The 16,587-nt window shown below is 47.3% G+C and overlaps 2 protein-coding genes and 1 long non-coding RNA gene across 3 annotated transcripts; 1 reads left to right on the top strand and 2 right to left on the bottom strand.

Annotated features, from left to right (window-relative positions):
• Nucleotides 1-323: 323 nt before the first annotated feature.
• On the top strand, nt 324-4,040 carry LOC123191842 (uncharacterized). Its single transcript, XM_044604419.1, has 2 exons — nt 324-402; nt 2,684-4,040. The coding sequence occupies exons 1-2, from the start codon at nt 324-326 to the stop codon at nt 3,760-3,762; spliced, it is 1,158 nt and encodes a 385-aa protein (XP_044460354.1). The 3' UTR covers nt 3,763-4,040.
• Nucleotides 3,922-9,509, bottom strand: LOC123190180 (gamma-aminobutyrate transaminase 1, mitochondrial). The gene is made up of 19 exons (XM_044602779.1): nt 9,235-9,509; nt 8,388-8,518; nt 8,159-8,243; nt 7,917-7,989; nt 7,671-7,768; nt 7,485-7,577; nt 6,794-6,867; nt 6,560-6,598; nt 6,325-6,413; nt 6,169-6,245; nt 6,011-6,085; nt 5,649-5,696; nt 5,458-5,541; nt 5,290-5,377; nt 5,085-5,163; nt 4,900-4,990; nt 4,748-4,826; nt 4,386-4,501; nt 3,922-4,299 (listed from the first exon to the last, which is right to left on the bottom strand). Exons 1-19 carry the CDS (start codon nt 9,274-9,276, stop codon nt 4,225-4,227), a joined length of 1,536 nt encoding a protein of 511 aa, XP_044458714.1. The 5' UTR covers nt 9,277-9,509; the 3' UTR covers nt 3,922-4,224.
• Nucleotides 9,510-12,698: 3,189 nt separating this feature from the next.
• Nucleotides 12,699-13,544, bottom strand: LOC123185907 (uncharacterized). The gene is made up of 2 exons (XR_006493526.1): nt 13,308-13,544; nt 12,699-13,193 (listed from the first exon to the last, which is right to left on the bottom strand). It is a non-coding gene; the product is annotated as an uncharacterized lncRNA (long non-coding RNA).
• Between the last annotated feature and the right edge of the window lie 3,043 nt (nt 13,545-16,587).

Here is a 16,587-nt window from a genome sequence, read left to right on the forward strand (position 1 = left end):
GGAATGCACGGGAATCGCAACGGCGGTGCAGGCGCACACAGCAGCACAGCACGTGACCGCACGCACGCGGCGGCGGGCCGAGGGGGAGGCAGCCAGGCTGCCGGACTGACGACGGCCAGTTGAGCTCCACCGACCGGCGCCTTCCGCGAAGTCACCACCCTGGACCCTGCTGCCACGGACACCGCACACCTGCGATCCGTCGTCTTCCTATAAAATTGGAACAAACCACCTTCACTTCACTTCACTTCACCTGTTCACCCAGTAGATCGTGCACCGGTATTTCGATCAGCGGATCGATCGCCAGGAGGAGATCGATCGAATCGATGGTGGTCGGCGGCGCGCGCTGCGCCGCGGTGCTACTGCTCGCCTTCGCGGCAGCCCGAGCTGCCCCCGACGTAGATGGTGAGAGCATCGCCAAAGCTACTGCACTGTTTACATCTTGCCTGCATCCATGAGTGATTAGTCGTTCGTTAAATGCGATTGCCGTCTAGCGATCGACCGTCACTTGGTTAGGTAGTTCGAACGTCTTTGGTCATGTTCGCATACATTCTAGCTACGTGTGTTGCAAAGATGCATAGGAAATACCCGTCTATTGTCTCAGTTTTTTCTTAACAATCTATTGTCTAAGTTTAATTACCATTCTGTGCTAGCCATTGGATGCCACACTGCCGACTGGGGACGGCAACCTTTTCCATACACAATTCTTTTCAGTTACTTACAGTTCGACCCAAATCCAAATGGGTCGCATTTTCCCTTCTTTCTCCTGTATCATGGCCGCCACCTTTACCTTGACTCGCAACTCCAACCATGTCCCCCCCCCCCCTCCAGCTCGTCAGAAATCTTGATCGACTGTGCTTTTTTTTCGCGAATACGCAAAGCTTGCATATCATTTCATTAATAGGTAGGAGAGAACAAGAGTAACATAGATAAAAGAGGGGGAAGTGGGAAAGAATACAACACAGCATACACTCTCCTAGCTCAAACTCCAGCCAAGGAAGGCGAGGAGACAAGACCCAGAGCACCTAGACCGCGTCACAACCATCACAAGGCACCACCGTCGCACGGCCACCGCTCCAAGACAGACCAAATCAACGTACCCCCACCTTAAGCGCCTAGAGGAGTTGGCAAGTGGGAAGCAGGATTTGGCTGAACAGGAGGAAGAAGCCATGGATGAGGCACCGACAATGTCGTACATTGCGCCCCGAATGCCCATGCCCTGAGAAGCAGCCCAAAACCAAGCTTGGCGTCCACCATCTTTAATTCCAACACTGGAGACGCCACGAGCAACCAAGACCGCGCCTTCAAGAAGGATACGACGTCGGGATGCCGCCGCTGTCCGATCTGGTGAACCAGACCTGGGGGTTTCCCCCGGTGCGCGAAGCGGGACACAGACAAAAGACCATGGCAGCGCCTTCAACAAGGACACGGCACCCGCAGGTGTCGCCACCGCCAGCAACAGCAAGCTGAGCAAGGATTTCCTATGTCAAACCTTTTTTCCTTCTTTTTCATGAATACGCAAAAGTTGCATATCTTTTCATTGATAGAAGAAGGATAGCACAACATGGGATAACAACAACTCACTAAGCCATGTACACAGAGAGGCATGAAATTGAGCTCGTAAAATGACAGACGTGGGGTTGCTCAGCCCCAAAAGACCTCTCAGATTAGCCCTTGGGGATGGTGTTTTGGATTCCGATGGGGCAGGCCCTCCTATGTCAAACTTCACTAAATCTAATAAAATGTTAGCAAATTTGAAGATCTAGCTTTGATTTATGTCAACCTTTTTAAAATTTGAAAGTCTATAGAAAAATGTGTCAAGATAATTGAATTTGTGGTTCAACCAGTTACTCCAAAAATTCAAACCGATGGAATGAGACGGGCGATATATTTCAAAACTCTTCCTCGCATCTAGGCCTTTTTGTAGTCATGCGTGGGATTGATGTGGGCACAAATATCTTCTTTTCTAATACCGTGTTAGCATTGTTTTGAACCCGAGACCTTTTAGCATCGATACCATATTGAATTAATGCTCCAATTATTTCATCCGAAAGTTTGAACTGATAGAAAGAGGGGACAATATATTTGCATATCAACAACATCAAATTAGTTTCATTATAATATCCATCACAAAATATACCGTTGTACTATGTAATACTTCCTCCGATCCATAATAAGGGCCCGTTCGGAAGCTCTTCGCTTCCTCGCTTCTCCGGAATAAGTGCCGCGGTTTTAAACTGACATTGAAGTAGCATATTTTTCATTTGGAACTGAAGGAGAAGTTCAACAATAGAGTACAACTTGATTTGATTTGGAACTGAGGGAGTACTCCCTAGAAAAATGCTGGCGTTGACTTGTAATTATTCGCACGATATCGTGCAAAAGGAATCAAACCAGGGTGCACAAAATTGATTCATCTATGAGTCGACGGAGTGTAAAAAAAGTACTCCTAACATTTTCTTGAAAATTGCCGGCATTGACCTGTTAGAACCACAGAGATCAAATCAGGGCTCTGCACTCTAACGTGCTGCGTACGGGTGGGTACATGTATGGTTCAGATTATTATGCAGAATGTCAACGCCTGAGATCTACTCTAGGTTGACGGTTCACTGCCTGACACTGACACATCATGCATGCCAATATGCCATCACTAATTTGTGCCCGCTGCATGCATGCATGCATGCAGGCCCGCTGCTGAACGGCAACTTCGAGTACCCGCCGAACAGGTCGCAGATGAACGGCACGAGGGTCACGGGCGCGCACGCCATCCCCTACTGGAAGGCCGCCGGCCCCGTGGAGTACGTCGAGTCGGGGACGGACCGGCCGGGCGACGGCATGGTCCTGCCGGTGCCGGAGGGCGCGCACGCCGTGCGCCTCGGCAGCGGCGCCTCCGTCCGGCAGCAGCTCAGCGTCACCCGCGGCGCCCGCTACTCCGTCACCTTCAGCGCCGCGCGCACCTGCGGCCAGTCCGAGCGCCTCCGCCTCTCCGTCGTCCCCGACGCCGCCGCCGACGCGCCCGGCCGGGAGCTCCCCATCCAGACCGTGTACAGCGCCAGCGGCTGGGACTCGTATGCCTGGGCCTTCCACGCCGAGCGGGGCGTCGTCACGCTCGTCATCCACCACAGCGACGACGGCGGCGGCGCGGAGGACCCCGCCTGCGGGCCCCTCGTCGACGCCGTCGCCATCAAGACCCTCCACCCTGCCGCCGAGGCCGCCGGCGGCAACCTGCTGAGGAACGGGGGCTTCGAGGAGGGGCCGTACGTCGCCCCGGGGTCGACGTGCGGGGTGCTGGTGCCGCCCATGGGCGAGGGCGCCGTGTCGCCGCTGCCCGGGTGGATGGTCATGTCCTACTCCAAGGCGGCCAAGTACGTGGACGCGGCGCGCCACGCGGTGCCCGGCGGATCGCGCGCCGTGGAGCTGGTGGCCGGCGTGGAGGCGGCGCTGGTGCAGGAGGTGGACACCGTGCCGGGGAGCGCGTGCCGGATGGAGTTCTCCGTCGGGGACGCCGGGGACGGGTGCGTGGCGTGCGGGCCGGAGCTGCAGCCCATGCGCGTGGTGGCGGCGGCCACGGGGGCGCAGGGGACCGCCGCCGTGGAGTACCATTCCCGGGGCACGGGCGGGCGCGCGCGCGGCGCGCTGTCGTTCACGGCGGAGGGGAGCCGCACGCGGGTGGTGCTGTATAGCTCCGGCTACCACACCATGTCCGACGGCAGCGGCTCGCTCTGCGGGCCCGTCGTCGACGACGTCTCGCTCGTCTGCGCTTAGAAGCCGCCGCCGGATGCTGCGTCGCTAGCTAATGTGTCGGCACGGCAGCCATGCGCGATTATTTTAGACATTGCACCATCTCACATTTCTTTCGTTTCTTCTCTTCTGAGGAACATCATCAAATTTGAACGATTCATACGTAGGTCCGTACAAGAGATCTCAAAGGAATTCTTTCAAATTGTTTCAAATTGTGTCAGTACAAGAGATTATCAAAGTGGCAAGCTTATAAACGGCTTTATTTGGCAGATTATCTTTCGAGGTAAGAATGTACCAAAATCTATCTTGTCTGTAATCAAGTCGTCAATCACCATCGCTCGGTGAAAGAATGCTTTGCCATTCCGCGCATCAAGAACAGCGTCCGTTCCGGTGCGTTATTACCACCTGACAGCGAGGAATTATTCTGTACACATCCGAGACCATCGCCGCAGTCGACGTTATCATCATCGTTGTGCTGCATCTTGTCTAGTTTTTCTTCGATTTGAGCTCCGCCACTCTCTCCTCCGTGGACTTCATAGCTTCTCCGTATATGCTCACCAGCTGATAAGAGTTTCAGAGCGAGATAAGTTCAGTGGTGTCCGGAGAAAAGTAAAGGATGATGGTGCTACTGTTATTTCTGATCTTACCTCATCAACTTCGCCAGGGGTCATTGTCAATGGCGGTGACATCATAATGCTGTCGCCGGCAACCCTGACCAGCATGCCACGCTTCTGGCACTCCTGTCCGAAGATAGCACCAACACCTGAATATGCCATCAGGGAAACAGTTTGTAAGGATACTTTCTGGTTCAGTGAACGTATGTATATTCTGGAACACGACCAGTCGTTCTATATTTCTGGGATGATAAACTTCTACTCCCTCTGTAAACTAATATAAGAGCGTTTAGATCACTAAAATAGCAATCTAAATCTTATATTAGTTTACGGAGGGAGTACTAGTATAACAATGCTCCAGTGAGAGTGGTTCCAAGCTATGACTTGTTACTTACCCCATTCAGCAGGGAATGGGTCATCTCGTGATTTATTATTGGCGAACTCAGTTCCGAGTATCAATCCTACACCACGGATCTGCATACAGGAGCATGTCGATTATGCTTTTGAACAAGAAAAGAGTCCGCTGAGACAAACAAGAGCAGGGTACCTCCCCAACAATTGGACTTCCTGCAAAGGCCTTCGTTCCCTCCTGGAAGCGTGGAGCGATTTGCTTCACATGATCAGGAATATTCCTTTCCCTGATACCATATAGTTTGCGAAAGATTCGTAAGGACAAGAAAGCAAATACGGGCAGAGGTAGGGGCTCTGTGTGCTATGGGAAGTGCAGTATACCGATAGATTTTCAACGCCTCAATGGCGACAGCACAAGCAACTGGATGGCCAGAGTATGTAAAGCCATGAGCAAATGAACCTGCAAGAAAAAGACAGCAGCTCAGCGCACATCACATTTGTGAAGCTCACATATCCTTAAAAAAAAGGCTAGAGACATGCCAACACAGATATGACTAATTAAGCTCACGCAATGCCATTCACTTACCTAGCTTATTGCTCTGAGAATCAACCACAGCTGCTATTTCGGGGCTAACAAGAGTCGCTCCAATGGGCACATACGCAGACGAAAGAGCCTGTTTTCATGAAATTGGCAGGCTCGGCTGACATCGGATAATTAATATTTACTGATATACTGTTGTGAAAGGATATTCACCTTGGCCAAGGTGACTAAATCTGGCTTGATGTTATACATATCAGATCCGAACATGGTTCCCAACCTTCCAAATGCGGTAATGACCTGAAACACATCATCAGTTAATAACGACTGCATACAGAAGTTTCCTGTGTTCCTGCACTATCTAGTATTTTGTTTTGTGTTTGACTTCACACGTGAGTTTAAAGTACCTCATCTACTATGAAAAGGATGTCATACTTCTTAACCACAGCTTGAACCTGTAGGCAGACAGGAAGATGAGATAAGATAAACAAGGAAAAGAAGAATTCAAGTCCACTATATAGAAGCAACCTAATATATACACTAGCTTTAAGGGTTCATCAGGCAATAATGTTTCTGTGGATTCTGCTAAAAAAAGATGTTTCTGTGGAACTACTGCAGCATAAGAGAGTGAAGAAGTATTTAGAAAGCTCAGTAAAGTGTAATCTTAGCTTCACTGGAACTTAACAGTGGGGTCAAATAAATGAATTGAAGAGTCTCCTTCCCCTTACGTAATCTATCAAAAGATGTAGCTCAAGGATTTTAAAACCACCTTATCAAAATAGGTCTTTGGAGGAGGGATGACACCACCAGCACCCATGACAGGCTCAGCAATGAACGCAGCAATCTAACAGGAGAAAAATGCATGAGTCAAGTAGTATACTTGGGACCTATTGCATAAATATAAGTTTGGTGACAAGAAAACCTTACTGTTTCTGGTCCTTCCTTGAGGATAAGATCCTCTAAATTTTTGGCAAGTCTTGTTGCAAATTCTTCTTCTGTCTCACCTGCCCCCCACCAAAACAATTTCATTAGTAACAAAAATGCTGCATTGATCATAAAACTAAATTTTGAAATAAAGAGTACCAGGAAGATGGAAGCGCCAGTAGTGAGGGCAGTCTGTGTGCAGAACAAAAGGTGCTGGCAGATCGAACTTCTGGTGCAGGGCAGGAAGACTAAAGATACAGAAGCGATTAGCAAATAAATTAAGCATCAATAAGAAATGGACTACTAGATTCGTCAAAGTACTAGGTAGTAGGTACTGATAGAAAGAAATATCCACATAAGAAGAAAAACACGGTTTTTTTAGGCCAATACTCACCCAGTGAGACTAGCTGATATTAATGTTGATCCATGATATCTGCAATAAATACAACGGTAGTAAGAAGGAACTCAAAGTACCTCTGAATTACATACAGAATATAACAACGAGACCCCAAGAATATTGAAGTCATGACCCAGGATGGAAATTGATGCCACTGAAAATTACTTACAAATAAAGAAAACCCTATATTTCTAGTTTGAAGATCAAAGATTGAGAAACTATGTTACTTACGCTTTTGATCGTGCAATAAACTTTTTCTTGTTTGGCCTCCCCAATGCATTGTTATAATACCATACCAGTTTGACCTGAACAAGTGTAAACGTTGTAAATGTGTCAGCAGTGCTGTGAGAAACCAGAAGAGGGAGAACAAAACAAATTCCACATCAGCACAGATAACTAGTGCTTATCACCAAATGACTATGCCATTCAGTATGGCAAATATATCAGCTAAACATATTGAGTGAAATAAACAACTAAGGCTATGGCCATCTCAAAAAAGTGCAAATGGTGAACCAGGGACAATAGCTACACTAGCCTTCTAGAAATGGAACACCCAAAAGGTTCTCTCTTTTGACACGTGGAGGAACCATGTAAATCTCACAATCCACCCTACTGTTTGTGTTTCAGTGCCCCAACTTTTTCCCTGAGAAAAGGTTCCTAGCGATGTGTTCTTTAAGGTAAAAAAACTATGTACGTTTGTTATTTAAATAAAAGCTCGTGTCACTTTCTCATACATAACACAATGTAAAACAGTTTTTAGTGATTCTCTGTAGATGCGAATGCCGAATGACGGTAAGAGCAACATATATTGTATCTATAGTTGCTACCCTTCTTAATGAACAGAGCATCTGCACGTTATTCCAAAAAAAATGTTTTAAAATACAGTAGAGTAGGAAATGGTCAGTAGTTCCACCGATCATACATGTGAGTCATTTGCTTCCGAACCGCTATTTGTGAAGAATGCCTTTCCCATTTTGCTTGCAGTAAACATGCTAAGAAGGTCGTCTGCAAGATCCTGAAAACAACAGGCCGTCTCCATCATCAGTATCCACGAAGTCCGAAAATGATTTTAACAGACCGATAGTCAATAAAGAACGCAGAAATTTACCAATGTTGGTTTGGTTGTACGGTTCCAGAAGGAGTGATAGAAGGGCAACTTGTTTAATTGGTCAGTTGCAGCTTTGACTAATCGAGGCTCACTACCACCTGAAGAAACCATGGAAGATGAATGAAATTAGACTGTATACATTACTCTTAAATGCACAAAAATAAAATGGTAATGCAGGGTATTATCCAAAAGAATGGACAATTCTGTGGTACATAATCACACTCCAAAGATTGTACTTGTACATACCTAAAGCTGTACACCAGAGTCCTGCTAGAGAATCTAGATACTTATTCCCGTTGATGTCATAAACATAAGACCCCTGCATATTCAGGTTAACATTGTATAAGGCAAACATAGATACATAGCTCACAACCATAGCATACAGTAATGAACATCTTAAGCTTCCATTTCCAAAATCAAATGTTACATTGCAAGCAAAGTAACAAAGTAAATATATACAGTATAATGCAGAATTAGAGAGTCGCAACCTCAGATCTCTCAATAACCAGCGGATGCACATCATTGCTCTGCCATCCAGCTGTGAATGGTGCCAACATGCCATGCCCCTTAAACCTGGGAAGGTTATGCATTCAAAGTCAGCAGTAGCTAGTAGTAAATATATAGAATCAAAACCTGCATACGCTCCAGTGCATAACAGAGTAAAATTATGTGATAATTCCACAAATACAATCATAATAATAAAAGAAGATGATATACCCATTTTCTTCAGTTGAGTTCGTCTGAGGAGACGATGCTGAGCTGAAATGTCTGACTGATGCATCTGACAAGCTCTCTGCATGCCCTTGTAAGCCCCCGGCGCTGGTTAAATACTTCACAAATTTGCTTGCCTGTGAAAGTGTAAATTAAGGACGATGAAATAAATGATCACACATGAGCTTGGAATCTTTGGCAATGGCAAAAGTTGGCAGGTAAGATGTGAAGTCTGAACGGCTGCGAAAGTAGTGGAACAATCATGTCATAGTAATAGCATCTGGATCGGATGTCTAACATTGATCATAGCCATCACAACTTTTACATGAAAAAAAAATACAGGAATGTTTCGACCCCGCCTGAAGAACAGAGTGATTCCACACTCCCCAACTATTCATGTACGTAAGGAGGAGCGTTAAAGGTAATAACAGAATGGAATCAGGCACAGTAAAACCGTGCCCAACAAATATCCTCAGAAGCATAAAGGTAGATTCCAAAGGCGATGCAGATTCCGGCACAGAACCGCGCGGGCCATCACCGGAGCGGATCGAGAACAAACATAGAATGAAATGGAAATCCCCCTTTATGTAGAATCTTCACGCCCGAATTTGAATAAGAGGCTGGTACCAATCAGGCGCGCCCTCCGTCTCCGCCCGCCCGCCGAGACGGCCGGGGCCCCTCCCTCTCACGAAACGATCGCCGCCGGCGTGACGCCCGAATGACGGCGCCGGCGACCCCGAACCATCGTCACACACACAGGCGCAGGCAGGCGCGGCTCGACGGTTGTTGTACCTAGCGCGCGGAAGAAAGGGGAGGGGAGGAGAGGGGAGGAGAGGAGGGAGAGGGCGGTGACCTGCGATGAGGCATTGGATCGGAGCAGGCCGCGCGCAATCATCTCGGCGGTGACACGGGAGGATCAGAGATGGCTGTTTCCGTCGGAGAGGAGAAATACAGAGCGAGAGGCGAAGGGGGAGGGAGAGAGACCTGCGGTGCGGGGCCATGGCATGTCGCTTGTCACGGATTTATTCCGGGGAGGTGGGGAGAGAGGGAGACGTAGCCAAGTTTTCCGGAGGCTGGGGGGACGTACGTGGCCGAGTTATCCGAGCGCAGACACACGCAAGCAAAGAAAGATGTGTACGTACGTGCGACCTCTTCTTCTTCTCGCATCTTTTGATTTGTCGACATACTGTGTGGTGTATCATCTTTGTAGTATCACTCCTAGAGCAACTTCAACGCAGCTACCCACTTCGTCCGATGTTCAGGTTGACGCGAACAAAAATGAAGGCCCAACATACCAATCCATTTGCAAAACGTGTCTGCGCGGATTTATTTGTGGTTCAAATTTGCGTAGAAATGCATCGGCGCGGACGCGAAGCAGACGCATCGCGCGCTTTTTCGGTGTCCGTCACGTCCTCACCTGATGGCCATCCAACTACCACGGCAGCTTTATTAATGACGACCGCCCACCGGGAGCCACGCGTCAGAGATGCCGGGCGGCCTTTTTTAATTCGAGCGGGACTGTCCTCATCCGCTTCCACACGTCTCGTCCTCATCTCGTCACCCTTGTGCCCCCCGCCGACGACAAAAGCCTAGCAAACCCTAGCCACCGCAAATGGGCGTCTTCTCCAGCAAGGGAAAGGGCAAGGGCCCCGCCGTCTCTCCCCGCGTGCTCCTTCCTTCCTTCGTCGTCGTCTTCCTGCCGGTCAAGGCAGCGGATCACCGTCCCATGCACCAGGTGAAGAGGCATTGGGAGCACCGTGCCCCTCTCCCTTACCCCGATGTCATGCTGTCGCATGACTGGCACTTGGATTCGGAAAGGATCCCAGTGCCGGCGGCGCCGCGGTCAGCACGGGCGCACGCGGAGAAGATGCGACGCCGGAGCAACGCCAAGACCCGGCGTACGCGTTCGACTCGCCGTCATGGCAGCGGTGGTTCGCCTTCGGACACAAGGAGCCCAGGAGGTGCGGCGTCCGCGACGTCTCGCATGGCTCCCCACCGCCGCCCCTCCTCGTGTGTGACGAGGACCAGGTGGCGGAGGCCACCTACCAGACAGCGCTGGCGGTTGTCCTCTGGGAGAACAAGGAGGAGGAGCGGCGCAAAGAGGGAGGAGGAGGAGGCGGCTTACAAGGCGCGCATGGCGGAGGCCATGGCGCTGTCCGCGGCCGGCGACTGTGTCGTGTCGCTGCTGGCCCCACCGTGCCCAGCCAAGGCCGAGCCGGAGCCGACCCCATTAAGCGCTACTCCTGGACCGGGGTGGTGCGCGAATGGGTCAGCGCACCACCGATCTGGATGGGGTCGACAAAGGTGCAAGAGCGCGCCTACCTCGAGCAATGGCGCCAACAAAGGTTGGCCGAGGAGCGTCGCGAGGGCGAGTACCTCGAGATGCTGGAGCGTGACACTGAGGAGGAGCGTCACGAGGTCGAGGAGGAGGCGCGCCGTGCCCAGTCTGCGGCGGACGCCAGAGTCTGGAATACGATGTTTCCCTGGGCCGGCCCAGCCCCCACGTCGACGACGAGGATGCCTAGGGCAGCACGCCTCATCGTAGTTTAGGTTTAATTAATGTTTCAATTAATATAAATATGGACGCGTGGACTCTCACGGCCTTTGTGCCCGGCATTAATGTTTAATTAATAACTTTTTATTTTTGAAATATTTGTGTACTGTTTCTTTTGCGCGACCTAAAAAATGGGTCGGGCCAGCGTTGGACGCATGCGCCGACCCAAAAACGAAAACGGATATACGTGTCCATCAGGCCGATCAAAATGAACAAAAAAGAATAAAATCGCCGTCTGATTGGATCCTCGCATTGTAGTTGCTCTTTAAGATCCAGATCCATAAAGTTATAATAATCTCGCTAACACGCGACGTGCTTCGCTGGAGCAAAGTTGGCTGTGTCTGGGAGGAGACACGTGCAGGCAGTCTGAAATAATAATACTCTACTCTGTCCATCCTGATTACATTATCTAGTTGATGGTTCGGTTGGTGTAATGTTTGATACGCATCCCAGGAACGCCGCGACGGCTACTTTGTGGATTCAATTGCATTAGGTAGGATAAGATGACATCTTTAACCAAATGGTCGTTTGCCCCCATTCCTGGGAGAGCTTTCCGAAGCATAAAAAGGAGACGCTGCGAGGGTGCGATTCCAGGCCAACGTCCAGCGATGGGACAATAGCGACCTCTAGCGTGGAGTGGTTCCACCTCCAGCGGGAAAGTGTCACGGCTGCAACTGTCAAGTGCACGTCAGCACATAAGGAAAGCCACAGCCACATGCGATGCAAGCCCTCTCCGGGAAAACTCTGCTGCTAGTCCAGATTTTAGGCACGAGGTCGCTTTCGATTACATACAGGTTTGCCGTCGCGCCCTTTTGGTTCATAGGATGTGAATATTATATCCTAGGAACAAAAAACTTGTAGGAGTTGAGATGTCACGTACTTCCTCCATTTCACAATATAAGTCGTTTTGGCAAGCTTATCTAGATGAGATTTAAATGTGTCACAACTAAGGTGGTGTTTGGTTCTCTAGTCCTAGGACTTTTTCTAGTCCCAATTAAAAAGTCTCTAGCCCCTAAAAAGTCTCTCTCTGTTTGTTTTCAGAAACTAAAAAGTTTCTAGTCCCTTCCTAGAGGTTATTAAATGATCATGTTGCCCCTAGTATATAGAAAAATAACAATCAAACAACACTATGGGATGGCGGACCAATGGGTGCATGGAGGGGCATTGTTGAAAAAGTTTCAAAACGTCCCAAAAAGACTCTCGTTGAGAGTCTTCTTCATTTAGTCTCAAATGCCTAGTTTAGTCCCTAAAAAGTCCCGTTTGGTAAAAAAATCTCTAAGAAGGATTTTTTCTAGTCCCTACACAAAAAAGTCCCTGTAAACAAACACCCCCTAAGTCCTTCGTTGTAGGATCAAACCTACTGTAAGATTGGTGCAACATCGCTAGTTTATTTTTGGCGATCGATAGACGCCGGCACGCCGGCCTAATATTTCGGCTGGTCCACTTTCAGCCATCTAATTAAGCCCTCTGCAGCCGTCCAATTGACGCATTTGTCTTCCTTACGAGTGCGTACAAAAATAGACCCCCTCCCTCTCATCGCGCCCTTCATCTTGCGGTGTCACACGCTCTCTGGTTGCCGCACCTCGCTGGCCGTCCTCGTTGTCGGTCGCCGCACTCGTTGCCTCCCGCACTTGTCGCTGACTCCACGCATACAACAGCTATGGCCTGCGATTGCACCTCCGGTGGCGACGGCCCCCATCGCTCGCCGTCAACACTCACCACCGACATGCTCGCCATCGTCAAAATCGCAAACAAAAAAAGTGTGTTTGTTCCAATGAAACTAAAGAATAGTTGTAGCAGAAAAATACTCTGGTTCCAACAAAAATCCAAGACCATGGTAACAAAAGTAATGGATGTTTGTTCCACCAAGAATCAAAACGGTGATAACAAGAAGAAATTATGCTTGCAACAAAAAAAAAAGAAAAGGGTTCCAGCAAAAGTACTTAACGTTTCCAGCAAAACTATGAATCATCGTTAGTACGGTCGTAGCAAAAAAATCACCGCTTCCAGCAATTTTTTTTGCTGGCTCCAGCAATTATGGACCACCGTCGTGGCCATCACAACACGGCTGCCGCCGGTTCTGGCATTTGTCTTGCTGGTTGCTACTCCACCAGCATACGGTTGTAGCTCCGCCGAACTACGGTTGCAGCTCCGCCACGCCGGGGTAGCAGCATCTTCGCCGGCGAAATCGCATAGGTGGTTGGCGGTGCCGCCCCACTTGTAGCCCGTCGTCGCCTACCTGAAAACACTGGGCTTCGCTGCTTGCAGCACCCCACGCCCGCCGTCACTTACCCAGAAAAAGAGGGCAGCAGTCTCAAGTGTTGTGGCAGCATTCGAGGACGAGGACGCGCACGCCATGGCGACGAGCTCACCTGGGCGACCAATGGTGACGAGTGCATCCTGGCTGCGCAATTCCCCTTTTGCAGCAGCTCTCTGAAGGGTGTTGACCGCGCGCTCTCAATAGCCCTCTGTAGCTCGGGAGGTAGGGGAGGGAGGAGTAGAGAGAGGAAAGAGATGAGCAAGGTCGGGGCTACCGCTCCCATGACTGGCAATGGAAAAAAAAGGAGAAAGAGAAATGCAAGAGGATGAGATAAGGATGAGAGGGCAGTGGTGGCGCTAGGACCAACAAAACGAGTGGCCAGGAGCGATTTTATAGTACATCACACGTAGTGGCGGAGCTACAGGAAATCCTTTAGGCGGGCCAAATAGGCATATTAAAGCTAACCTGACAAACTTTTGTTTTATGGCCTCGTTAATCCTCCACTATTTGTTGCTACATGGGGCGGGCTACAGTCTGATTTTGCCCCAACGTAGCTCCGCCCCCGATCACACGAACGACCGGCCCGCGAAACGCACACAAACATTTCCCTTTATTTTTCTGAGTTGTCGCTCAAGCTACTATTGCTGCTTTCGTTTCTCGATCTTGTGTGTTACATTATTTTTCTTGGGCCAGGCCCAATACCATTTTTTTGCTTTTTTGTCTGTGCATTTTGTGGGCCGGGTTGCCTGTGTGTTTTTCATTGTCTCATTATTTTCTTTTTTCTTTTAAATTTTTGTGTCTATATATGAAGATTAGCTTAGTGCGATTGGCAATTTTTGTTCAAGTATGTGTCCATACTTGGAGAATCTTGTTTCATTTGTGTATACATGTAGACTAAAAATTTCTCAATAATGCTTTCTCTGATCAAAGATTTCATGCATGCTAATGTTGTATCTCGAGTGCCGAGGGAGTGTTTTTAGATAGCAAGTCATTTTTCAGGTAGCAGATTTTTATGTTTTTGTGTGAAATCTATAAAAACAAGGCTCAACTCTTTTGTTGCGAAAGTATGAATTAAATTTCTTTTTTATGAATAATTTTGCCAGAATAGTATTGCTCTTTTCTTGTTTATTTATCCCAGTAGAGTGAATGCGCACGTTTATTTTATGTTTTGTTGTTCTTCTCCTTTCCATTTTTGTCTTTTCCATTTTTCAAATCATGATATTTTTTATACATGAACACTTTTTTAAGTGCGCAGAACACTTATTGAAATTCGTGATTTTTTAATTTGTGAGCACATCTTCAAATTTGTGATTTTTTTAAAAAAACTAATGAACATTTAAAAAATATTTTAATATTTTTCGAATCGAGTTTGCTAAATCTCATTTTGATGAGATTTTAACAATGTCTTATCTAAGCTGTGGTTCGTCCAACCTATTTGTTGTAATCTTTGTGCAAACTTGATCCTGCTTCATTTTTTGCATCATGCAGCATGCACGTCCTCATGGCATCCGTAGGGTTCAGGTGCGGGTAATGCTTGCCCAAACCCTCACCCGTCCCATTTTTTCTGCCCAAACCCATACACGTACCCGCACCCCGGGTATCATATCTTTCCCATACCTGTACCCGGCCGGGTGTGGGTAATACCCGCGGGTAACCCATACCCGTCTGGATCACCTTTCAAATAAAATTTTGCCATGTACTTACAGCATGTACATACCACATTCCAGTATGTATATTAATATATACCACATTTCAGCATGTATATTACAGCATCTGAACACACAAACACACACAATTTACCTATATATATTAGTATATACCACACACACACACATGTATATTAGTATATACCACATTTCAGCATGTATAGCGGGAGTACATACTCCCAGGAGTACACACACATATATTCCAGCATTTCAGCACATAAACATGTCAAGTTTCAGCACTTAACAATAGTTTCAGAATTTCAGCACATATGTCAAGTTCAGCACTTGGAAATATTTCAGCATACATAGTCATTTCAACCACAAAGTTCGACACATAAATAAGTTTGAAGACCGCAAATAGGTTCAACACACAAATAAGTTCAACATCTCAACACATAAATAGATTCAACATCTCCAACATGAAACCGAACGGTCCAAACCAACTTGACTTGCTTTCATCTTCTCTCCACTTCATGAGCCTTGACATCTCAAATCATCAATTCCTAGTATGGGACATATAAATTGCAAGACATGAGAACTTGAGAGTAATGAGTACAAGCTATGTTTAGTTTGCAATTCTTATGTACTACTAAGATAACAAGAATAGAAGATAACATGAATACAAGATATCTTTGATGTGCAATTCCGAAGTAGTAATAAGATACATCATAACAAGAATACAAGATATCTTTGATTTGAATTCTTAAGTACTACCAAGTACTAACCTGCATCCCTTCTTGAATGTCTTGAAGACAAGTCCAGAAGCTAGTTTCTATTGTGTGAGCATCTACAAAAGTAGACAAACGTCAACAACATTTCAGCAAGAGAAAATATTAATGAAGTGCACTATTTTGTCACCTATGTACTTGTTTCGAAGCCAATCTTCCGAGCACATTAGAACCTCCACCATATAAGGTGTAAGTCGGCTTCTATGGTCATTAAGCTTTCTGCCACTTATACTAAAGGCTGACTCTGAAGCAACTGTTGTTACGTGAATAGCAAATATGTCTCTTGCTACTTTCCTTAAGGTCGGATACCTGGTTCCAGCCACCTTCCACCAATCCAACACATTGAACTTTTCAACGTAAGGCACTAAACCATCAGTCAAGTACTGCTCTATTTCACATTGAAGTCTAGCTGTTGCAGGCATTTGCTGAGCTACAATGTTATGAAATATACTCATGATTGCAGGAGCTTTCATTGTGGTCATCACAGATTCATCATCTGGTGTACATGCCTCATTTTCCACTTCATACTCCTCCAATAATGAATGCAAACTAGCAACTATGTCATCAATTTTTTCAATGCATTCATAAGAAGATGGCTCAATTCCATGGAGCATGGCAAAGCAAGCTACCAACATTTGCTTCTTGTATCGAGGGTCAAGAAGGGTAGCTATAGCCATTAGAGCTTGAATGTCACTCCAATACTTATCAAATTTTTCAGTCATGCTTCTTGTCATTTTTTGGATAATCTCATTGCTAGAAGTTTCCCACTGCCTCATTTTCATTTTAATTTCACATATCTTAGGGAAGTAAACATTGGTAGTCACATAATCGGTCCCAATCTTCAGCACTAGGAAGCCACTCATATTGCTTATCCTTTTCTTTTGTACGTTCAAACACAAGTCTATAAGGTAAAGCAATATCAAGCATTATGAAAGTAGAGTTCCACCTAGTCTTGCAA

This window comes from Triticum aestivum, chromosome 2A (genome assembly GCF_018294505.1).
Source record: "Triticum aestivum cultivar Chinese Spring chromosome 2A, IWGSC CS RefSeq v2.1, whole genome shotgun sequence".
NCBI classification, from domain to species: domain Eukaryota; kingdom Viridiplantae; phylum Streptophyta; class Magnoliopsida; order Poales; family Poaceae; genus Triticum; species Triticum aestivum.